The sequence below is a fragment of the Lepisma saccharinum genome, chromosome 25 (assembly GCF_977018435.1).
Source record: "Lepisma saccharinum chromosome 25, izLepSacc3.1, whole genome shotgun sequence".
Classification (NCBI taxonomy): domain Eukaryota; kingdom Metazoa; phylum Arthropoda; class Insecta; order Zygentoma; family Lepismatidae; genus Lepisma; species Lepisma saccharinum.
In genome coordinates this window covers 6,699,484-6,725,886 of record NC_139253.1, presented here as the reverse complement: position 1 = coordinate 6,725,886, position 26,403 = coordinate 6,699,484, and the positions used below count along the sequence as shown (strand labels likewise).

Sequence of the window (26,403 nt, the reverse complement as noted above, 5' to 3'; positions counted from 1 at the left end):
AACTGCTTCAAACAGTTTATTTCTGTTGTCAATAGATGGCATCTAACTGCAGTTTTATGCCATCCATGGATCTGACATGTACATTGAACCACCATTAACATGAGAATCTTTGAATGTACTCGTGTACATCGTACCAGCATGAAGGGTTAATGATTAAAATTTGATGACTTCTTAACATACTTTATTGCTTTTTGTTTGCAATAATAATCATTAGGTAGTGTGCACACGTTCCCACGTAACTGAATGATTAGCAGTCTTCCATTTGATAAATGGGAGTCTAAAAATTTTGGTGTTGGAGAAAAAAAGTAGTAGTGTACCAGGTAACATTGTGAAGTATGACTTGTGAAATATTGCATTGGTTTTTGGAGCTGCTGAAAATGGCTACACTTTATCGTGTTGACATTCATGAATAAAATAGTATCAAAGTAGGAAAAACGTCTTTGTATGTCACTTAATTTTTAACGTCAAAATTTTAGTAATCTCACCTTGGAACCTGGAATAATACTAGAATTTTATCTTGGTGCAAGAGTAGTCATCATGTTAAAACCATTCGGCCCTTAAAAAGGGCTGACTCGCCCTTGTAAGTAAATGTAGAAAGGCATGTCCATGACAACTTTCATGATCTAATTGGGAGTCCAGGAATTCCATGTTGTTAAAGGCATTTTAGATGATGGGTAATTTCTGATAGAATGAACTTGAATTATCCCAGTGTGGTGAATATTTCCTGTAGTGCGTTGCATATTTTCTTTCTCTGGCTTCATCCTCAGGAAACTCCACATTCTGAATAGTAAGAAATAGATGAGCTCTGCACTACTCAGAACACTACTTCCTAAAAATAAACCAATTATTCCTCCACAGGATACTGTGAAAAAGAAAAGAAATGAAACAGTTACTGAATTTCAGCAGATGGCTATACATTTAAAAATGAGAGTTTTTAATATCCTCTTTTTTTTTTATATGGACTAAAAACTAGATTTATCCAAAATTATTTTTAATTAACTAAAAATATGCAAACATACCTCTGTTGATATAATGAAAATTTAAAGCATGCACAAGTGATTCCACATTGTATCCATAATGTATACTGTTCACAGTTCTCCTTACATTAAATACTGTATATTCTTAATCATTACTTATAATTTAAAGTTGGTATTAAACGGAGCCATAGTGGACTAGTCTGTAGGGAGTCTGGCTGCCATGCTGGAGACCCGGGGTGGCTTATCTAAGGTCGGAATTTTTCCGTCCTTGTCCCCGCATAAAGTGGATCCTGGGCTCACTCAGCCTCAAATTAATGGGTACCTGGGGGGAAAGCAGCCGGAGCATAGTGCTGATCAAGTCACATCCAAACTGGCAGAGATGAAGAATGTGTGGGGCCGTAGCTCCACATCCCCTAAATGTGCCTTCATGGTAGGGTGCTATAAGCATGGGGAACTTTACACTTACCTTACATGTTTAGTATAATACAGTGTGTCCGAGAAATAATATACCAATAAAGAATTTAAATATCTCAACAATCGTTAACGATAGAAATGTCAAATAATGTTTATTTGGAAGAGAAAACCATATAATTTTTTTTAACCAAAGAACAAGAAAAAAAAATCACCTTAGTAGATCTCAATGTGTGCTCCTTTGGTGGCACGACAAACATCAAGGCGGTACTCAACCTCCATCCAAGTGTTCTTCAACATTTAATGAGTGACGGAGCCACATGCATCGATAATTCTTTCACGGAGATCATTGAGGTCTTGCACAGGTGTTTGGTAAACCATAGTCTTCACATAACCCCAAAGGAAAAAGTCTAAAGGAGGCAAGTCTGGTGACCGTGGTGGCCATTTAATGGGTCCACCCCTCCCAATCCAATTACCAGCAAAATTGTTATTAAGGAAGTTAGTAACACAACGGGCATAATGTGGGGGTGCCCCATTCTGCTGAAACATGTACCCATGAGGTATACGAGCTACAACTTACTGTTGCAACATTTGCAGGTAACTTGCACCTGTAACTGTAGCTTCCTCAAAGAAAAAGAGCCCAATTATGGAATCTCGTGTCAAACCACACCACACATTCAACTTTGGACTGTCGTGTTCATGTTCAATAACTGCATGGGGATTCTGCTCACCCCATATTCTACAGTTATGCCTATGCACTTTTCCAGAAATGTGGAAGGTAGCCTCATCTGAAAATGTTACGCGTGTCAGGAATTCATTGTCGTCATCAATGCGTGATAGCACTTCACTAGCATAATCAAACCTAGCGGGTCTATCACTGCACTTTAGTTTCTGAACAAGCTGTAACTTGTAGGCTCTAAGCCTTAACCTTTTATGTACGATATCATGCACAGTAGAACGTGGAATTTGAAGTTGAGAACTAGCACGTCTCACAGATTTACGCAGGCTTCTCTGGAAAGCTTCCTGAACTGCAACCACTTTATCCTCGCTCACACGCTTCCCACCACTACCTTTCTTACTCAACAAAGACCCTGTTTCCAGCAATTGTTTATGCCACTTAACAATGTAATGACGGTCTGGTGCTTCCTGTCCATATTGTTGCCGGAATCTTCTTTGTACCGTTACAGGAGACTTCAATTCTGCAAACCAAAAGCAGCACTCAACTTTCTGACGAACAGTAAACGGCACCATTGTACAGACTACTCACGAACAAAGCCGCGCATGTGCTTAATTATGTTACAATTTTTTCCCTTCTGGTGGTAAAAAAAAAATCCTTTCTTCCCTCTTCCAAATAAACATTATTTGACATTTCTATCGTTAACGATTGTTGAGTTATTTAAATTCTTTATTGGTATATTTTTTCTCGGACACACTGTATATCCCGGATTATCCAAAGTTTTGTTTATCCAAAATGTGCATAGTATCAGATTTGCATAAATGGGTTTGTAGTGCAGGGGTGCTTTGCACTGTAGTGGTACAGGACATGTGGGTGTGCTTTGCACTGAAGTCGCTTGCCAATTTGATCTGATAGTTCAATTAGCCCCTTAGGTTGTAACCTTCCTCCATGGTCAAGTGGTTACTGTAGCATACTACAATGCTGGGGCCCAAGTTTTGAATTCTGGGTAAGACATTGTCCGTCTTCATCTATTTTATCAGTCCAACCTGTCATGTTCACAGTTAATTAGAGGGGTACGAAAGCTGCATAAAAATAAGAAAACATACTAATACTTATTTTTTTTAATAATAAAAGTTTAAATAATATATTCCACTCACCTATGGCATCTACGAAAGTGAAAGTAAGCTCCCTCTTGTACCTGACAATGGATGGGGTTCTAAAGTGTATATCCACTTTTGTCCGATTACGAGGAATGTTTTTGAATCTGGAAATAAGTAAATTAGATTTATGTATTGAGGTGATTTGCTTTGCCTATATTAAACGGGGGATAAAGAAAGGCTGATATGAGGAATATTCTGAAAGAAAATTAAGAAATTTTTAAAACTGAAATTTCTTAATGCAGGATGTTTCAAAACGAACTTGAGAAAATAACTGAAAACTAGACCATCTTTTAACTATAACCATTGGGGAAGATCTGATCTGGGGATGGATTTCTTCCTTTCGGAGTTTTATGAAAGACTTGAGTGTTTGTCTCAATTGGGAGGGTCTGGCGATAGAATAGGCTGGATTGAATGTCACTTTGACCTCTGCAAGCTTACCCCTAGAGCACACATTTAGAACTTGCAATCGCCATTGTAGTGGCTTTCATGTCACACTTCTTTTCATTTTAACAATTAAAAACTTCTAGTACAATAAACGTTTAGAAAAGATAAATTTTAATCAGGATTCCAAAAAGCTAAAAAAAATAGGACAAAAGAGGATGGGGTCTGAAAGATGCCCTTGGAAAAATTTTACTTCCTTCAAATACCATTCAACAATGCATGACTTGAGAGAAAGGGTTAACCTCAGACTTTCATCCTGTTGGCTTGTTTGCTAGTATGATTCTGTTTCTGTAGAGTACTAATGTTATGTTATCTTACAAAAGATATAAATGGCACTGGCAACAATGCATCTGTAGTGCATGGCTGCATACAAACATGATAAAATATGTTTTGTGACTGCTTCTAGCACCCACACAATGCTTCAACTAGCCAAAAATTAACAAATAACACAATAATAGTGTTGTTTGCCTTATTCTCTACGAAGTGCCAGATTTTATTGCTGGTTCACCATGAAACCCTGTAAAATATATAAAGAACTTCAAGTGTAGACTTTATACAGGGAATGAAATCTGTCAATATTTCAATTTGCAAAGTATCAGGACCTCGCAGATATTGTTCACACCAGGCCTTGTGTTTGCTAATGGCAGCCCTGATCGAATATAACGACAAATATTTTACCTCTAGCAAGTTGTGGAACATGTTTATTTTTTTAAATCGGTTTATTTAATATAATTTAATACAGTAATAATAATAATTGCAATTATTATAATGAACAGTCCATTTTCATTGAACCTTTGCAACGAGTGTTAAATCTGATAACATTTCTCCAATCTTTGGTGGACATACTGGGAGGGCACATGTACACACTGTTCTACAGGGGCTATTCTTTAATCATTTTTTAAAATAATTTACTCCTACCAATTCTATTGTGAGAAAATATAAGGGATATATAATACAAGGGGCTAAGAACAGTAATATTTGTCAAATATACTGGAAATGTAAAAATGTGTAAAGTATTTGGGAAAGTTCTGTACACGTACTTACTCCTTGTACTTGATTTCTGTGTCTGTGATTTGGTAAAGAGTCTGGGTGCATCCAGGCAAGCACTTACACTCCATCCCGTCTGTCTCCTCTGCTTGAAAATAGATGTTTTCCTTGGGAGGTTTTAGTTGAATTAATGTTGCTGCAAGTAGAATTAGCATTACAAGACGACACACAATATTTAGGAACAATTTATAAACAATTTAGATTAGACTGTGGTAAAAATTGAAAAAAAAACTTGCACATGATTTTGTAAATGCACAAGGTGCTTTTAGTAATGCTTGTACTGATATATTATTAAAATGCATTTTTTGGGGAGTAGAAACTGAAAGGTTATAATGCATCCTTGAAAATCATTTATGGCATTTGGCTGCTGGCCTATTCAATTAACATATGAGCAGCGGTGGCTCGTAACTTTTCAAGGATGCGTGCTACAGGTAGATATTGTTCTTGCATTTATAATACCCCCCCCCCCCACCCACACACAAATACACTCTCAATTGGAACCTCTAGTATGTAGGATTTTCCCCGAGAAGGTTGGAATTGTAAAAGTCTGTATTATATCTGCTTTCTAGATAGGGGCAGAATAAACTATAACATATTTTGCAATCACTGGTTTAAGCCTTCATTTTAGAAGCTGTTCAAAAACAAAAATAAATGGTAATCTGAGATCATTTTAAGGTTGGTTGTATTTAACTATTTTTTTCCTAGAGTTCTTTACTGTTTTTATACGAAACTCAAAATTTCAAGATTGGATGTATGATGTAGCCCCCCATCAACACTCCTGCTACAACCTCACATATGCCACTGCTTGCAACAACAAAACACAACTGATCCATGCAACATGCATGGAATTTTTTTGTGTAAATCTGTAAAGCTACCTGCTAACGTTCTTCGTATACTGGGATGACCACACCTACCGTGCGTGGATCTGTATAGCATGCTAGCAGTTTTCTTGAACTGAGACCCTGCCTCCATGTAAGAACCGAGGGGCACTACGGGGTGTATACAGCCACGTCGTGAGGTGGCGAAGACATGCTATGAAGTCAATAGCACAGTACAGTACTCATTATAGCTTAACAGCTTGCGGAAAATACATAGCATGCTGCATATTTTTGAGACTATTAATATGAGAAGTTTCATTTCACTTTAATGTTTTATTGAACTTCTTAAATCTATGAAATTTGTCCTTTTCATTTTTGCAAATGAGTAACGTGCTATTGCAAGGTAGCACGTATTGAGCAGCTGCCACTGCATATGAGCAATGGCGGCGATTGCGTTCCAAAACGAGGGGGAGGGAGGAAAGTGCCATGTTCATGGGGTGGCAAAGGCAGTATATTTCCCTTTGTACATAAGGTTTAGCATAGTGCAGGAGCAAAAGTGGGAGGCAATTGCCACCTCTGTGGCAGACTGCATTGAATTGTCAACTCATGATCTTGCCACTTGAAGTTCCAAGTTCAAACTTCAGCCAAAGCATGGATGTGTTCCTTGTTGTAATGATTACATCAGTGGTACTCAAACTGTGGTATGCATACCCCCAGGGGTACATGAATGACTTGAAGGGGTACAGAGAAATGTCTACAATACCCACACGACAATAATTTTTACTGCAAATGTGTAGAGCAGACTTCATGGCTTTAACACAACAGAAAAATAAGGCTGATTTTGTCACTGACTCTCTTATCTTTGTTTCACATGTTCTGAAATAAGATACTCGTTCAAAATCTATAATATACTATATTTGGAGTGGAATCTTCGCTTGAAAGTTTCAAGTGCACAACCAGATACATGCTTCAAACATATCAAAAATTCCTCACCAATCGGGCAGCCACAAAAAATTCCCCAAAGCCCACTATTCAGAGAATACCTGTTTTGGAGGTACATTAGATGTTTAGTTAAGACTAAGGGGTACAATGAGAAAAAAAGTTTGAGAACCGCTGGATTACATGATTGAAACGAAAAGTAAAGAGGAAAAGAACAATGGGTGAATCAAAATTCCATAGATTTGATGTCCTGGTATATTTTAAAGGCACCAGGGTACTAAGCACATAACCCCTGAATGTATGATAAGATATGATATGATTTATTTCATTCCTTTGACTATTGTACAGTGGTTGTTTTCCACACATGGTATGGAACATGTCAGCACATTACAGTTAATAATTATTTTCAAATAGGTACAAGTATGAAGATATTATACATAACATTTAAAAACATTGATTACATTATAATTGATTCTCCTTGTTGATGCTGTTACTTGCAAGGTTTACATTAATTTCCATACATATAATACATAAAATCAATACATACATATACATGTTCTAGGAGTTCATTTAGGATGTGACAATTTGCAATTTATTGTCAGGTACTCTTTAACAGAATAAAAACAATGATCTAATAGGTATTTTTTTACATGATTTTTATATGAGGTAGCTGATTGTATTATTTTTATGTCACTTGGAAGGTTATTGAAACAGTGAACAGCCATGTATTTAGGTCCTTTCTCAAATAATGTGGTGTTGTGTGATGGTATTGTGAGGTTGCTGCCATTCCTTGTATAATATTTATGTGAGGAGTTGTTACATTTGAAGGAATGTAAGTCAGTTTTTACATACATCAGCAGATGAAGTATATACAAGCATGGTGAGGGTAATATGCCTAAATTTTTAAACAGTCTTCTGCAGGGTGTATTTCTCTTAGCTCCTGCTATTATTCTGACAATTTTCTTTTGCAGCACAAAAATTTTATTACTATTAGTGGAATTTCCCCAGAAGATTATACCGTATGTTAATAAAGATTGAAACATGGTGTAATATAGTATTTTCAATGTTTCTAAGTTTGATATTGTTTTCAGTGTATTAATGGCAAATATAATTTTACCTAGTTTTGCGGAAAGGTGATCTATGTGTGGGTCCCATTTTAAGCTTTCATGAATCCATACTCCCAGGAATTTGACTGTTTTAACGTGATTTACTGTCATATTACCTAATGTAACGTTTGGTTCATTTATCATTTTATTCCTTGTGTGATGGAAATTGACAGCCACAGTTTTGCTGCTGTTTAATACTAAATTATTGTCAGAAAACCATTTGCTGAGTTTGATTGTTACATGTTTGATATTAGAGTTAAGGGTTTGTTCCTTACCACCGGTGATGGCTACACTTGTATCATCTGCATAAAGAGTCATTTTTGCTGAATTTAAATTTATTGGCAAATCATTAATATATATTAAGAAGAGTAATGGTCCAATAATAGAACCTTGTGGAACTCCACTTGATATTGTGCAGGGTTTTGAGACAAAGCTAGGTTTCACACCGTCATCCTTTTTGTGGATAATCTCGACTATTTGCATACGACTGCTAAGATAGGATGTGAGCCAATCATGCGCGTTTCCTCTTATGCCATAATGTTTTATTTTTTGTAATAGTTTTTCATGGGGTACTAGGTCGAAAGCTTTTGTTAAATCTAGAAAGAGTCCCGTGCATTGTCCCGTTTTGTCCAATGTTTCTCTTATATATTCCAAATATTGAAACACAGCAGATTCAGTTGATTTCCCTTTGCGGAAGCCATGCTGAGTATTTGAAAAAAGTTGTTGTTTTTCTAAAAATGATACAATTCGATTGTTCATGGTGGCTTCTAAAATTTTCGAGAATGGGGAGATGAGAGATATTGGTCTGTAGTTGGTTAAGTTGTTTCTATCTCCTTTCTTGTATATTGGAATTACTTTTGCTTCCTTCAGCTTTTGTGGAAAAACTCCTGCGGTGAAGGACAAATTGATTATGTGGCACAGTGGGATTGCAATATATTCTTTGCATTGTTTGACAACATAAGTGGGGATTTCATCTACACTACACGGCCAAGTAGGTCTGAGTTTCTGTACAATTTTTTCAACCTCCATAGTAGTTGCTGGATGCAAGTACATTGTTTTGGTGCACGTTCCTAATTTCTTTAAGTTGTTTGTGTTGTGACTGGTACTAGTGTTGGGGGTGGAGTACATTTTCGCAACATTTGCATAGTATTCATTTAATAATGTTGCAACTTCGAGAGGTTCCTTTACAGTCTCAGAATTGTGTTGTAGTGCAATATTTTCTTTTCTTTTGCTGCCTCCATGTAGCTCTGTGTTTACAATTTGCCACATTGTTTTAGATTTATTTTTGGAATTTATGATGGTATTCTCATTGTGCATTTGCTTAGCCTTTTTTATTATTTTCCTATAGATTGACTTGTACTTGTGGAAATATGTTTCAAAATCAGCTGTGGCATCTTCATCTTTTCTGATTCTGCTTAGATATCTCATTCTTTCACTAGATTTAATAATTCCAGGTGTTATCCAGTGGTTCTTTTGGGTTGCTGAAGTTCTAACTTGTTTCTTGGGAAAAGCTATTTCGAAATAATAAGTGAACGTTTTTAGAAATGATTCATATGCTTCATCTGTATCATTGGACTCATGAATATCACTCCACGTTTCGTTGCTTAATAAATAATGAAAATAATTAATATTTTGTTTGCTGAATGACCTTTTACTTACGGGTGGGGATTGGACGTCTTCAGTGTTCCCCCTCCCCTTTTTTAGTATTTTTGTAATGGTTATATCATAACATGATCTTTTATCTTAATTATTTTTTGTTTGCATTTTCCCATCACCTTTTTGCCATTTTTGGCCAATCATGATTATGAGGATGAGTGATGATTAGGTGAAACTGATGAAGGAACACCCATGTCCAGACTGGTACTCGAAACCAGGAACTTAAGTGACGAAAGTTGACCACTTAATGTGCTCTGCCATAAGGTGGCTTCATTACGTCTTCATATTTAGTAGTATTGTTTAATTAATGCCAATACATTTCCATTCTGAATAACGTGGGTTCATGTGACCATACAAACTTGTCTCCAGAAACCAATAACTTACATTCTTTACCTTTGAGACTATTAGGGGATAGAAAATTTCTGGTCCACTGGCCATAAGCCTATATAAAGAACAATATTTAGTAGAGGTTAGCAAATTTTCTTGTATTGGTACAAGGATGGGATTTATCGACATCACAGCAGTGGCTAGTCTGTGACCAGCAACGGACTAATATTGAAATGCATAATGCTTAAATTTTACATGTGTTGTCAAGCCAAATTACTTGTATGAGATAGTAGCTTTTGTTTGACACTCACTTTCCACAAAGAGGATGCTCTTGGCTATTACTTCATAGTCCAGTATTTCCTTGTTTAAACATGATTTATTTTATCTTAAAATTAATTATAATATGCAGTGAGAGTGTTTCTCAAGATTCTAATAAAGTGTGGCTTTTAGGAATTATTAAATAAAGGTATAAATACAAACTTGCTTACTGTGACATGTTAAAATTGTATTTCCGAAGAGCCTATCACCATCATTATGTAAAACCAAGGAAACTTTTATGAAAGTAATGTTAACAATAGATAACACTGTCATCATTATATTTATTATTACACCATAGTAATAAATTATTGTTTGTTCACATACTGATACAAAGTTCAAATGTTGATTATACGTATTTAAGTACATTACATGGTAAGCAAGTTTCTATAGTTTAGACAGAAAACTTACTTTCAATTCTTTCAATGCATGCCATGTCCCCAAATGTACAATTTGGAACATTCTCTGAAAAAAAAAGTGAGAATTGCAATAATAGTCTAAGCACATGTTTGAGAAAGTTTTCTGGAAAAGATGCATTTCACCATTTCAAACTACAATACTAGTTACTGTTAAGCATTATGTAACTGCATTTCTACAGGAATTTGTGACCACAGAAAATGAACAGGCTAGAGTACCTTGCTAGCAAGTCTCCATTCGATGCCTGCACACTGCGCCTTAAGGCCAATAAACATGGAGAGGAAATTTTGAAAAAGGTGCTGGCATTTGCCAAAGGCCCAGCCGAACCTTAACACAGTATAAATCAACAATCTTTTCATCAACGTAGTTGACAGAGTTTACTTGTTAGTTTTTCAAGCATTCAGCATCAGGTCTTTGTTTAGACTAATTTTTTGCCATTTTCATGTGAATATAGGAAGAACAATATGTTAATTTATGTCTAAAATAGCATGCTTTTCAATTTTCTACAAGTGCGTTAACCACAATGAAGATACACACTTAAAAATGCGTTCACTATATTATATTTATTTGTTGTGTGAAAGCATTCCTAAGTAGCGAATTCCTCATGCTATACCATACATTTATTTTAGTTGTTTATACAATTTTCCCATTGTATTTTCAGTTGTATAGCTACTAAATTTTTCATGATAATAGTACTGTTTTCACATAGCAATATACTGAATACAATAAAAGATGTTAGTTGTACAATTATGTTACTGAAAACATTGAGTACAGTTCAGCTATTTAAGACAGGAGACACAGTTAGACTACCAAAAATAGTAGATTTTTCAATGTGAAGAAAATGGTACCTTTTTCAATCCACTCTTGGTGCCCTAATCCATTCTTATTCACTTACAGTTCATTTTTCAGGGCAGTTTTTTTTAACGCAAAGCGATTGAATTTTGCCACCTGTCTGTCAGGCACGTAAGTGCAAAAAAAACCTGTATGGAAAAATAAACTCTTTGAGTGGATTAGAATGGATTACCTCTTTCCGTGTTACCGCCGATATCTTTAGGTATTCAGTGTCAGGGCATTGACCATACTTACTCTGTTGTGGGTAGAAGTATGGATTACACTTGCACAGTCTGATCACATAGTCCATTCTGCATTGCGTGACACAGGCCTGATAGCTGTAGATCGAATTTACAGCCAGCGAACCTTCATCACTAAAGAGGCAATTTCTTTGTTGAACATGCAACAGTCTTAATGGTTCATCTGCAAAGATTTGAGTGCCAGAAATAGGGAGTGTTGCATAGTTGTTCACCATTATGGTGACACCTGAAGTTTCTTCTGGAAGATCATCTGTCTGGTGAATGAAAAGCTGCAAGCAAAAGTTTATATGGTGAGGTTTTGTATTTACATAGAGGAGGATATTAATTTTGTGGTGTTTTAGAATTGCAAATTATCTTCCCCTTTTTACTTCAGGGCGGCAAAAGTCATGACTACTTACCATGCATTTAGTAGAACTCAGTTCAGTGATTTAAACAAGAAATGAAAATTTTCTTGTCATTTTGTAAACTAGTAATCACATTAAATCATTTTAATTATTACCGATCTTTAGAGTACCGGTACATGAATAAATAATTTTGAATGGAACATATGCATATATCTAACACAGCACACACTGATATAGACACATAATCTTCAGTTATTTTATACTGCTATGAATCTCCCTTCACATAAACAAGCTGAAGTTGTGAAGATTTAGTGCATATTTAATTGGCATTTTAAGTATCGAAAGGTAGAATCAAAAAGTTTCCATTTCATAAAAGTGGCATCCTGGGCTATTTTAATAACTGTTACATTTAGAAAATCATAAAATTATTCTTTATTACTTTGCTCCTTGGATCCAGGAGGTTAACAAAAAATACCCTTGTAACTTTTAATCAACCTGAAGATTTTGGATGGAGGAGTGTCCCCATCCCCTGCCCCCAATTTTACATCTGTGAAACAAGTCTTCACTTCTGTCTCTCTCTGCCTGATGTAAAATTGTCTTCTCAAATGCTCTATTTTTGCAGCAGTTAGCTGTAGTTGTTGTAGTGTGGATGAAGTTTTGAAAATATAAAGGAGGGATAAAAGAGAAAAAAACTATGAAAAACACACAAGGCTGTATACAGTGGAACCAGTGTTGCCACATGAAGGGAAATTTCCCTTTTGCAGGGAAATTCGGACCTAAATTTTAGCCAAAAGGGAAAAGGGAATTTTGATTAAAAATACCACAATTTCAGGGAAATTTTAAGACATCTGACTACATTATTACAGTTTATGTTCCAATTTCATATTCACGTTTTCATTTTGTCTGTTCTTTTTTCTGCTCCCTTGAATATAGCCTGTATCTGTTTATATCTCTGTTAAGTACATTCCTTTTCTACACCTTCGGATAATAGTAACGATGAGGATTAACGATTAAATAGTTTGCTGACCAGGATCCAAATGTGGTACATCTGGTGAGGAAGCGAGGTGATATGTATGTAAAAAATTTAACATTTTTTATTCACACGGACATGGACCAACGGAAATACTGCTACTACTGTTTCCACCACCACCGCCACCAATAACAATAATAATAATAATTACAGCTACTGCTACTACCACTACTAATACTTATTATTATTACTGTATGATTTGCTTAGGTGAAGGGAAAAATTGGTTCAAAAAGTGAAATTTTGCCCCTTGGAAAGGGAAATTGTGCCCTCATATTGTGGCAACACTGAGTGGAACCTCGATTTAACGTTTTTCAGGGAACAAAGTTGAAAAGCCATAAAATGTGGGAAACCTTAAAATCTGGGAAAATTTTATAACATTTTTCTCTCCTGGAACCTTGAAGATTGAACTGAACTTTACGAAACCACAGAGAAAATTTTGAATGCCATATGTACACTTTATATATTGAGGTTCTACACCTTTGTATCTGTGCACATCATTTAGTCCAAGGTTCAGATTCCATCAAGATAGTCTCTGCAGTAGTGTATTTCCCTGTGAAAAATTCACTAATAATTACTGTATTTAGTGATCGTGATCAGGATAAAAAATAAAATTGAAACAGATGCATTATTTTAGAGACAATCTTAGCTCTAGTTCTATCGCAGAATTATAACAAAACTATTTCACTTACTCTGATGGCAGGCTGTTTCAGAGGTTCTGACATTTGTGGAGTGAGAATTACAGAAAGTCCTGTCCTCAAAGCAGCTTTCAGTTTCCTTTCAGGCTGGTTTAAACTTTCTTCTCTGCAAAGAAGAAAAACTTGTAACATCTTGCATTGGGGTTGAACTTTTATTAATTTTTTGCTGATACTGAATATAAAATTTGCCATTACCGATCCAATATAAAATTAAAAATGTTCCCTAAAGTACCTCAATGGTTCATTCGCCAATTACTTAATATACAAAACAGTTGACTGCAATGGGTTTTGCCTTTGTAAAAAAAAAAACTGCCCATTTTGAAATTTGCTTTACAAAACCTGGACATGTGAATTACATCTTTAAATTCATAAGAATCATAACAAAGTGGCTGAATTTGCACTAAGTTACAGGCTATTGATACAATATTTGATTGGTATTATTCAGTGGCGTCTCGTCCCTTGGGGCTTCCGGGGCTGAGCCCCTAAAGAAAAACGGACGTATTCACGTAATTATCAATCACCATAACGCATAACTATCACACAGTCTTTTAAAAGGCGATTTTTACCCACGTAAATTCATCGTCTGTTGCAATGGATACGACAGCGCTCCTAGCGGCATTGACGTGAATTATCGTTTTCCGGGGCACGTCGCAAAGGAAGGCGTGGCCTACACCCACCTACGCTACAGTGAAGGTCACGTGCTAGCAGAGAGAGGAGGGGAGAGTGCAATGGATTTGAGTGCTGATTCGGGGCTACTTTCTTCGCGTCGCGTTCGATCTCGCGTGTTGTTCTATAGTGTTTTGGTGGCTTTCATTCGCTATGTTTGAGTGAGTTTGGCAGGGTTGATGTTCGAACACAAATTGATGAAGGACATAGGCTGTCAATTACAAGACACAATGAATTTGTCCGGAAAAATAGGCATATATTAAATAGAATTATCGATTGCTTAAAATTCTGTGGTCGACATGAACTTGCTCTACGAGGACATAACGAAAGAGAACAATCTTTAAACAGAGGCATCTTCCTAGATTTAGTAAATGATATTGCTAAGCTAGATAACAGTTTGCATGAACATTTAGAGGAATCCAAAGTAAATAAATACACATCAGCCGTGATACAAAATGAGTTGTGTTAACAAATCAGCATGCGCTATTGAGTGCTGCGATATAATTATTCATCAAGCCGAAGAGAGATTTGGGGCAACTGAACATTTGGAGTGTTTCAATTTAGTTGACCCTGCAAAATTCAATGACTGGAGGAAGTCTGATTTTCTCGATGATTCGTGTAAGAATTGTGCCAAATATTATCCCTTCATAGAAGAGGGAAAACTAAAGAGTGAACTTCGTGTTCTTTATTGTAGTGAAGAGTTTAAAAACATAAACTCTATCAGTACATTGCGTTCGTTTTTCATTGAAAATGATTTAGAGCATACCTTTTCAGAAACAGTAAAAATGACAAACATAGTTTTAACAACTCCAGTGGCAACAGCTGAATCTGAACGATGTTTCAGCACATTGAATCGTATTAAAACCTGCTTAAGAAATGCAATAGGACAAGACAGACCAAATGCCTTGGCACTTGCTTACAATAGAGATAGAATACATTTCAAACATAGAGGGCTTCAACGAGAAAGTAATAACAAAATTTGCTGAGCAGAAGAACAGGAGTCAACGTTCGTAGAAAGGTATGTTTCACAACAATACCTGTTTCTTTTGTAATCATGTGAATGGTCATTATATTTTGAATTCTTTAAAAAAATAAGTCCAGTTTTGTAGTTTAGAAGAAGATAAATACACGTTTTTTTGTAATTCATGTAATTTGTCATTACATTTTAAATTCTTTCAAAAAAGTAAGTCCAGTTTTGTAGTCTAGAAGAAAAAAATACCTATTTTTTGTAATTCATGTGAATTGTCATTATATTTTAAATTCTTTAAAAAATAAGCCCCGGCCAAATTTGAGGCCACGAGACGCCACTGGTATTATTAACAGTAATTTTACCAATATTTCTACATTGGCGAATAATAATAGGTAATAATAAATTCTTTATTTCTGTTGACTCTCATCTACGGGTGTAGAAAGTCTTATACAATACAGGATTACGTTAAATTTGTAGAAAGATGGATGGAGTACTGACTATTCTGCCTAATTCTTACTTTGAATTATTACGTTACTCTCTTGTGAGGCTAATTTCAATAGTGGGAATGAATAATGATTAAATCTTCTTTATCGTGGAAATTGCTTTTACTTGTGAAGGGTATGAAGAACATAACAAATTAAGTAGCAGCATGCCCAAGAGGGCTCAAAGGGAAGATTTTTGTTTTTTTGTTGCACACAGAGAAGATTTTGAAAAAAAAATGTCCATTAATATATACGTACCTCAGCATCTTGCTGTGAGAAATCAATGAATTGAAGGAGAAGCACATCCCAAATTCAGTCAAATCCCACTGGAATTCTTTACAACAGTCAATTGGATCATCATTCCAGTGGCATGTTTCTATGAGATCTTCACATTTTCTAAAAATCTTCAAATAGTTAAACAACCAGTTACTCAAATGGTAATTATTTTGCTCTAATTTTATGTAAAACTATATCTATCACTAGTCTTGTGCCCATTAGGGATAGTATTTACATCATAAAACAGAATATGTATGTAGTATTCTTTTAATGTGTATTTTATAACTGCATAGGTTAGGAACACTTACCTACTTACTAGTTATTGAAAGAATTTAGAAGTATGTTGATCAGTGACGTGCACTGAGGAGTAGCTAGTCTAGCAGAGATAGATTAATCAATCTCACATCTCTAATTATTTTAAAATCACAATATTTATTGTCTTGTTAAAGCCAAAGTTCATATGCAAAACTTTCTTTTTCACGTGCTTCTCGTCCCTCGGTGTGATCCGCGGACAAAACTGGCCTAGCTCGCTCTTCTTCCGCCTTAGCAGTTCCAGGTAGAAACGGGTTTCCGAAGGAAAAGGGAAGATTTCTGCCTCTACCTCCCTTGCCCCCTCGCCCCCGCTGCAATGGTTGAAAGCCCGTGCTTTCAGGTCCCCCAGTCTATCTCCTATAGGACAGATAGGGGATTGGTTTCCCTTCGATTCCTTTGTAAATGCTCTAAGGAACTCAAGGGAAAATTTTCTGCAGTCCTTATGTTCTCTGTATTTACACAACCTTTTACATGTTGTACAATATGTATGTATAATATGGGATGTAGTTTTATTATTTATGAAATGGGAACGTGTTATGTGCAGACAATAATGTTATGCTTTCTTTCTTTTTTGTTTTTCAAATATGGAATATATAATGATTAAATTACAAATATTTGCTCAGGCTCTCTCTCGCTCTCGTTTTAGTAGTGTTTTATTTAAATATACTAATCTCTTGGCCTCCAACGGATGTATTTATTTGTGCAAGAGAACGCACATTCATATTGTTGTTGGGTTGGTTTATTTTACTTCGCTTTTCTGCCACATTTGGTTATCGCGAAAATGAGGATGATGTGATGAAATTAATGAAGGGACCTCGAACAATCCACGCCGGGAATCGAACCCGTGATGAGCATGCATTCTTGTTCCTGTGTTGTACTCTGCAGTGAATAATGAAATAATTTGAAATGAAAAATGTATCTCAGAACTCAAAAAGCCAAATGAATGTTATTGAAGAAACTACAAAAAAGTGTGTTTTGTTACCTGATTTGTTTCTGTGCATAAAGTGGACTTAAAAACACCAAATCAACCAGTGACGTGCACTCAGGAGTAGCTAGTTTAGCAGGGATAGATTAATCAATTTCTCATCTCTAATTATTTTCAAATCACAATATTTATTGTCTTGTTAAAGCCATAGTTCATATGCAGCACTTTCTTTTTCACGCGCTTCTCGTCCCTCGGTGTGATCCACGGGCAAAACTGGCCTAGCTCGCTCTTCTTCCGCCTTAGCAGTTCCAGGTAGAAACGGGTTTCCGAAGGAAAAGGGAAGATTTCTGCCTCTACCTCCCTTGCCCCCTCGCCCCCGCTGCAATAGTTGAAAGCCCGTGCTTTCAGATCCCTCAGTCTATCTCCTATAGGACAGATAGGGGATAGGTTTCCATTCGATTCCTTTGTAAATCCTCTAAAGAACTCAAGGGAAAATTTTCTGCAGTACTTATGTTCTCTGTATTTACACAACATTTTACACGTTGTACAATTTGTATGTATAATATGGGATGTAGTTTTAATATTTATTAAATGGGAACGTGTTATGTGCAGACAATAATGTTATGCTTTCTTTATTTTTTTTATTTATTTTTTTTCAAATATGGAATATATAATGATTAAATTACAAATATTTGCTCAGGCTCTCTCTCGTTCTCGATTTAGTAGTGTTTTTTTTTTTAAATATACTAATTTCTTGGCCTCAAACTGATGTATTTATATGGGCAAGAGAACGCACATTCATATTGTTGTTGGTTTGGTTTATTTTACTTCGCTTTTCTGCCACATTTGGTTATCGCGAAAATGAGGATGATGTGATGAAATTAATGAAGGGACCTCGAACAATCCACGCCGGGATTCGAACCCGTGATGAGCGTGCATTCTTGTTCCTGTGTTGTACTCTGCAGTGAATAATGAAATAATTTGAAATGAAAAATGCATCTCAGAACTCAAGAAGCCAAATGTATATTATTAAAGAAACTACAAAAAAGTGTGTTTTGTTAACTGTTTTGTTTCTGTGTATAAAGTGGACTAAAAACACCAAATCAACCAGGGGGAGTGGTTATCACAGCGCGCTACGACACCAGGAGTCCGGGTTCGAACCCCGTCCTGGGCATGGGTGTTCTTTGTGTTTGTCCCTTCATTAATTTATCGTATCATCTAAGCAATTAACCAAATGTGAGAAGCCCGACCCTGTGGCCGAGTGGTTAGCACATCGCGCTGCGACGCCAAGGGTCCCGGGTTCGAATCCCGGTCGGGCTTGGTTGTTTGTGAATGTCCATTCATCAATTTCATCATTTCATCACTCATCCCCATCTTCGCAAATTAGCCAAGAGGCACAAAACGCGAAGTAAAATAAACTAAATCAAACCAAACCAAACCAAATGTGAGAAAAACTCCACGCTAAGTAACAAAAATCAAGTCAAATCATTGATTGATTGCTTGATTTGGTTTATTTTACTTCACTTTCCCGCCACTTTTGGCTAATCGCGAAGATGATACAATATAATTGATGAAGGGACACACTCAAAGAATATCCATGGCCAAGCCGAGATTCGAACCCAGGATCTTTCGCTTAGTAGTCAAATCAAATCTTTTTTTTTTCAAATGGGAGTGGGGGCTACGTGTACTTTTTTTAGTACTCATTCATCTTTTCCTGTTATTGACGTTCTAATTTTAGGAATACTGGGCCCTAAAGGGGGGAGGGGGATGAGCCACACCAACCCTCCCCCTTGAACACGCCACTGATTGCTACCCCAAGTGTCGACGTTACCGCACGTCACTGAAATCAACCAACCGTGGGGGAGTGGTTATCACAGCGCACTAGGACACCAGGAGTTCCGGGTTCGAACCCCGTCCTGGGCATGGGTGTTCTTTGTGTTTCTCCCTTCATTAATTTATCGTATCATCTTCGCAATTAACCAAATGTGAGAAAAAAGCGACGCTAAGTAGCAAAAATCAAGTCAAATCATTGATTGATTGCTTGATATGGTTTATTTTACTTCGCTTTTCCGCCACTTTTGGCTAATCGCGAAGATGATACACTATAATTGATGAAGGGACACACACAAAGAATACCCATGGCCAAGCCGAGATTCGAACCCAGGATCTCTGGCTTAGTAGTCAAATCAATTTTTTTTCAAATGGGGATGGGGGTTACATGTACTTTTTTAGTACTCATTCATCATTTTGCAATCTTTTCCTGTTATTGACGTTCTATTTTTAGGAATAGTGAGCCCTAAAGGGGGGAGGGGTATGAGCCACACCAACCTCCCCCCTTGAGCACGCCACTGATTGCTACCCCAAGTGTCGACGTCACCGCAAGTCACTGATGTTGATACTGCATAAATCCGATGCTCTTAGTATAGTTATGATACAACGAATTAAAGCAACATTTCCCACAATCTTACTCGGAAGATATTTTACACAAGAAAAAAATCTGCAAAATAATGAATGCCTAAATTTTTGTGGGGAAAAAAAGCTTTCCATGCATAAACTTTCAGTTTAATTTTTTAATGATCGTATTTTAGGTTTTCCTTACTTTACGTCATTTTTCAGCCATTGTTGGCTAAATATGATGATAAGGAGAAATTGAAGATGAGACATTCACAATATGGAATACCCATTCTCATCGTGACTGGGACTTGAACGTGTAGCAGCTCTGTATTTGATACCTGGTGAAAGTTCGGATACCACTTTAAGCTGTAGGCCCAGTTCCAATTAGCTTATCTGTGCATAAAGTGGACTTAAAATCAAATCTTTCAGTTATGGAGTAACAGAACTTGTGACAACATATATACATGGAGAAAAAAAGCAAGGCTGCTTCTTACCTGGAAAAGAATGTCGTTAACGCTTTCTTTAGCAATTTCCTCTACACTTTGAACTTTGTGCAATTCATCTTTATAAGGAGTGTATGCACCATAGGGTATGTATGATAATACTTTCAATACTTTTCTGAACACTTCCTTTTTCTCATCTCCTTTATGTTGAAGGTAACTGCAAATGAATTTGTATAACAATAAATAATTTCATTGTTAAAAATCCTTGCAAGCTTGCAAGATTTAGAATGTAGAAACTTTGATTAAGATTTCTTTATGTGCGCATACATCATTACTTTTAGCAGATTCTAACATGTAAAATATAAATCCTCACCTTTCAACAACATGATCTAGTTGCTCCACATCGTAATTATTTATGTCACAAATAGTAATAGCTGGAAAGGGAATTTTCTGACTGGGATAATTTGATGAATCCACAATTGTTGTAGTTGGATTAGTCGAATATTTTTCCCAAATCGTCAAGATAATCATAATGCAACATGAAATGCTAATAACACTTGCAAAAATCCATAACAATCTGAAATATGAACGGAATATTAGTAAACTCGAAATAAAGATTGCATACTAATATTTTAATACAGATACAATGCATCATCGCAGAATTAAACGGTAGAGTTTTTTTAATATATGCTTTTTTTGGTTAATATGCATCAGAATATATTTTAAATCTTCACCTGTCTAATGGTACTAAACAAATAATATATTAAGCTTCATTTTATATTAAATACTCGCGCACTTTCGACGTGGCCTGTGGCCACGTCTCGTGCGCTCGCCGACGTGGTTCGCTTATTTGGAAAGTTTTGAACGTAAATTTATGTGTGTATGCGCTGTAATATGTACAAATAATCAAAATATTATTGGTTTCTTTCTTAATAATAAGCTGGGTAAGTAATAACAGTTTCAGGATAGTTAGTTAGATGTTTTATGTAAACGAATTCAATAGCGACACTAAATTGGAAAAGTAACATTTTACTTCTGTAGTCAGTTTTACATTTTTAAACATAATTGAAATAAAGAAATGTTTTCCTTCATTCTTCGCAAATTTCTATCTCTCCTCTGCAATGAATTCTGATGCTCACATTTTAAAATTCGAAAACTCTAATACTGTGCACAAAGTGGACCTAAAACACCAAATCAATCAATCAATCAATCAATCGAAAACTCTAGCATAATTCCCTTACAGTAGCATTCGGGGTGAAAATAAACTTTCTTTAAGTTCCCTAGCAACGTCCGTTTCCATGGTGAACAACAAGCACGGCAAGCTCTAAGGAATTGCATGTCATTATACCCCCTAAACATTTAGTTGAAACAAGCACGATGCAGATATTTACGCATTGAGTATAACAATATATACGTAATTGTATCTGGGCTGAAACTCCTTATTATGTAGATGTCACCCTTGTTTCAGGCACCTTTTCAAAGCCAGGAGTTGATTCATCTGTGTGTTACTTATCTGTGAGAAATATAATGTAGCTGGACAATTAAGAATTGAAGGAAACAATGTGTGCAAAAGAAATTCCCGTGGCAACGGTTGCTAAGGACGTGAGAAAAGGGCATTTTCACCCTTAAGGAAGGGCCGATTGAGAGATTTTTGAATTTTCTCGGCCTTTTGGGACGATTTCATGGGGGGTCGTAATCGGGCGTTTTTCGCCTCCGGGGCTTCCTTCATGGAGAACATTTATGTCAGTGAGTGAGTGAGTGGTGGGATTGGGGCTATATATATATTGGATGGACATAACAATCTGAAATATGAACGGAATATTAGTAAACTCGAAATAAAGATTGCATACTAATATTTTAATACAGATACAATGCATCATCGCAGAATTAAACGGTAGAGTTTTTTTAATATATGCTTTTTTTGGTTAATATGCATCAGAATATATTTTAAATCTTCACCTGTCTAATGGTACTAAACAAATAATATATTAAGCTTCATTTTATATTAAATATAAAATTCCTTTCTAATGTACAGTGTGTTATTTGAAGAAAATACAGTGGCAGGGAATTTCAGCGATAAGCTGTGCAACAAAGGCGATGAAGCACCCCTCAGATTGGGAAACTTAAAGAGGATGGACAAAAAGACAGAAATATGACGAAAATTTCGGAGAGAAATTTAATAAATTAAATGACAGAGCTGATATAGTGATATGATTTGGGATAGCATAAAAAGCACTTTACATGTAGATAGACGAAGGATGAATATTAAGAAACTATGGATCCAAGAATGTACTGTGGAAGATGGGAGAAAGAAGAAAACGGGAATGTAAAACAAAAAAGGACAGGAAAGTAAATAACCATCTAAGAAGATAAAGTGATAAGACAAAAGAAGAATGGATGAAGCAGAAATGTGAACAAAGGAGGGGCTGGAGAAAAGGGGATTTGATGGATCACGAAGCAAATTTTTGGACTTTCCAAGGAAGGGGGAGGGGACGTGGACCATAGAAGATAAGGAAGGCTGCGAAATCGTAGACCAAGAGTACTGAATCGTGAGCAAGGTCAAGGGATGAATAAAGATTATTATTATTATTTAATTGCAACGCAGGGATTCTTGGGCACAAGCTAAAGGAAAGCGAGAGGCGAAAACAAATGAATGTTCGCTTTTCACGATTTTTCTAGGGTTTTTCTCGTCTTATATTACTGTGATGTGGTGTACGGCACGAATTTACAACGTAAAATATCGAACAGAATACAAAAAATACAGAATTCTTGCATTCGTTACATTCTCTCGATCAGGAGAAATCAGCACATCCTACCCTTGCTCAATACATACAAAATCCTTAACATGTCTAGGCGATGCCTTCTGCATCAGTGTTCTACAATATGTAAGGTAATAAAATTGCAAACACCTAGCTATCTCCACGAGAAACTGACATTTAGAAATTCCATACATTAATACAAAACTAGAGGTCGGCGAAAAATAGACATTCCCCGCCACTCTGCTGTCAGTTTCGAAGGCAACTTCTCCCTCTGGTCTGCAAAGGTTTGGAATGCTCTTCCCGATTATGTTTCTTTTGCAACAACACCCAAAAACTTCAAAGAACAAGTCGTATTATTTTTATTGCAGAGACAACAATTGAGCATTAGCTCGTACGGCTAAGCAACAGGAATCAAGTAAAGTAAAACCATGTATTTTGCAAACACTTATCTGACACAACGGATATTTAACCTGTGTGCATGCTATTTTAGTATCGATCTGGAAATTGCGTATGTACACGTGTGTATGTATGTGTGTGTGCGTGTGTTAATGTATTTGTCATTGTATTCTCTTATAATTTTATTATTTTTCATTTATGTCAAATTCATTCATGTTATGTTATATATTTGATTTCAGTATTATAAATATATGTATTGTAACTTTTATTCACCAGAGTTAGGTGGTAGAGCAGCCCAAGGCTGAATCTCGCTCTGTAGTAAATAAAAAGACTTTTCAATTCAATATTCCAACTCTTTCTATTTATATTTTCGCATTCTGTTTCTTTCGTTCTCCATCCATTCTTTTCTTCCTCCCTCGTTCTCCACTGTCTCTTATTTCTCTCTTTCTCTGACACGCCCTTTCCCATTGCACTGATATTTATTGTTATTAATTATCTTTTATCTTGTACAAATGTTTATTGTTCTTTAATCTTAATTTCTGTAATTTACCTATCACTGATAATGTCAGGATAGTGACTAACCTTTATATAATTATCTTGTAAGAGCTGTTGCCATGGCAATTACGAGTGTCTTTTGTCTTGACTTGGAAGTTCGGGCTCGGTTTTTGAATAGAGTGATCAAGTTGAATTATAAGAAGTTTAATTTCTTTGAGTGACATGCATTATATGTTAGGCATATAAGTATTTAGTTTGCAAAGAAGTAAAATAGACTTCCTTTTTCTTAGTGCAAACTTAACTTTGATTTTTATTTGGTTTGAACAACGAAGAGATATTACCCCATAGCCTGAGAGGCATCACGTGTATTCTTTCGAGTCTTTCATGTGATTTTATTATTTGCTCTTTTAGTTAAATCATGTTCTTTTGACCAAAGAACGTGTCATCTCTCTCTCCTCTTTTTTTCCTCTTTCCTTCTCCGATTTTTCTCTTTTTTCTTTCAATCTCACTTTTTATTTGTACTTTTCTTAGTTTCTCTTCCACTCACGTTTCGTTTAATTATCAAGGGGTCCCGGGTTCGATACCCGGTGGAGGCACATAGTGGTTCGGATCCCACTGTAGGTCCAGTCCCGATTAGCCTTACTGTGCATTAAGTGGACTTAAAACACAAATCAATCAATCAATCGTTTATTTATCTCTTCCTCTCTCGATTTTTCATAATTTATCTCGATCTGTTGCTTTCTATCTCTGCTCTCCTTAAACATTCCTTTTTTCACGACCAACCGTGAACATGTGTATAAACAGACCTTCCTCCCCAACTAAATCAGTGTTTGGATGAACTACATTGTTTTGAGGGATTCTAACTGTAACTAGCTACTTTAAATATAAATAGTATGTGTAACTATAACAGAGTTACTTTTTGCAATAGGAGTATCGTTATCAAGAGTTACTTTCACAGTTACTCTACGAGACACAAATTGTTAACTTGAAAATTTGTAACGTGTGGGAAGAGCTAAATCTGCAACTTTGTTTCAAACTATGTGACTTCTCTGGATGCCAAGGTGAAAGAATTTTAGTGAACTCGCCTAAGTCACGGAAGCCGGGCTTCAATTAGAACGTTCACGCTTTATTGCAATTTGTCATTTCTAATTCCACTTGTTGACTTCAGTGTTCTGTTTCATCATTTTATTTGCTGTAATGACTACATAAACACATGTAAGTCTTCTTATATTTACCCTGGACTGCATTGCATTTTGTAGACGAACGAGGCTCTGGCGACTGGCCCTATGGCCAATATAATTCTGTGTTATGTTATGTTATTTTAGTTGCCCGACCCTGTGGCCGAGTGGTTAGCACATCGCGCTGCGACGCCAAGGGTCCCGGGTTCGAATCCCGGTCGGGTATGGTTGTTTGTGAATGTCCATTCATCAATTTCATCACTTCATCACTCATCCCCATCTTCGCAAATTAGCCAAGAGGCACAAAACGCGAAGTAAAATAAACTAAATCAATCAATCAATCAATCATGTTATTTTAGTTCTGCTAAGGGGCTGGACCAAGTATAAAGTGACGGGTGCAAAATTGCCTAAGTACTGACGCACCCAAAATTTTAAATTCAAATTCAAATAAATTATTCTTCGCTACACATAATGATCAGTGTGTATAATTTGTTTGAAAGGAAATTTCCAACATAAAGTAACTTACAGTTAGTTTTCTTGTACTAGTAAAGGATGTATTTAGGGGAGATCTATGAGGTCCAGACCTCCTAAGAAAGACTAACCAAGTACTAAAAATTACATTATGAAATACTTGTTGAATTTGAATAGATGATTATTTATTTCTGCCGAACTTTACGAAGTCCTCCTCTGTGGCCGTGCGGTCTAAGGCACCATGCTTTGGACGGCATGGGTTCGATCCCGGGTTCAGTCTTCGGGAATTTTTGGCCTGTGGCACCATCGTGAGGAAATTGGGGAGCTTCGAATGAGTAAGCGTAATCCGGTCGCGTAGACCTACTATAACGGCTGGGGATACGTCGGGCTGACCACCCTGCTATACCAATCCTCGTTGAAGATCTCCACGCTTAGAGGTGACGAATGAAAGCGTGGGAGGGAGACCGGCAGCCAATAGGTAAGCCATGGCCCTTCATGGGCTGTTACGCACAGGAACTTTACGAAGGCAGGGATGAGATTGGGATCTCTCAGGTTTGAATTACAGTACCAAATAAGTTTCATGCACACTACTAATTACGTATAATAATATGCAAAAATATTAATCAAGAACGTTTTTCGTCAATTGGATTTAATATGCATTTTTGGTATTCAAAATAATCAATAATTTTGATATTTATTTTCTTGCCAGGACAGTTTATTTTACAAATATAAAAATAATAATGGAATATTAATTAATTTACATACACTATTATGAATATAGCTACTAATTGGAACATATATTATTATTGTTGTTATGAGACACACGGTTCCGACCCCCCGAAATATATTTATAGATATGTGCCACGTACTAGTAACTGAATGATTTACTCTCTTCAAAAAAGTAACTGTAATAGTTACTTTTTGAGCCAAGTAACTAACTCAGTTACTTTCTAAATAACTTCCGAAAACTAGGTGAAATACATAATTACCTTTCACTCCAGTGTCGGCCATCTTCCGCAATGTACTTCAAACCATGCACTGAGCTGCTTGTCAGGTACTCCTTAACAACCTTTTTCGCCACATTGCTCTCAGATTTCACCTTACTTGTCAATCTCCTTCTGTAACTCAAGGTGACCTCTTCGAGCTGCTTGCTAAAGGAATAGGGCTCATTCATTCCATGAATCAT

General features: G+C 36.2%; 1 protein-coding gene across 1 annotated transcript; it reads right to left on the bottom strand.

Moving 5' to 3' along the window:
- Positions 1–341: 341 nt before the first annotated feature.
- LOC145979011 (sodium channel protein Nach-like) lies at positions 342–26,403 on the bottom strand. The gene is made up of 8 exons (XM_083112073.1): positions 26,207–26,403; positions 20,292–20,495; positions 13,445–13,556; positions 11,377–11,650; positions 10,285–10,338; positions 4,710–4,848; positions 3,222–3,328; positions 342–862 (listed from the first exon to the last, which is right to left on the bottom strand). Exons 1-8 carry the CDS (start codon positions 26,401–26,403, stop codon positions 624–626), a joined length of 1,326 nt encoding a protein of 441 aa, XP_082968199.1. The 3' UTR covers positions 342–623.

Coding starts and splice junctions, on each gene's coding strand:
- LOC145979011 (XM_083112073.1), bottom strand. CDS start 26,403: ATGATTCATGGAATGAATGAGCCCTATTCCTTTAGCAAGCAGCTCGAA. Junction 13,557..20,291: donor CTAGATCATGTTGTTGAAAG/GTGAGGATTTAT, acceptor TCTTCTTTGCAG/AGAAGAAAGTTTAAACCAGC. Junction 3,329..4,709: donor ACAGAAATCAAGTACAAGGA/GTAAGTACGTGT, acceptor ACTTATTTCCAG/ATTCAAAAACATTCCTCGTA.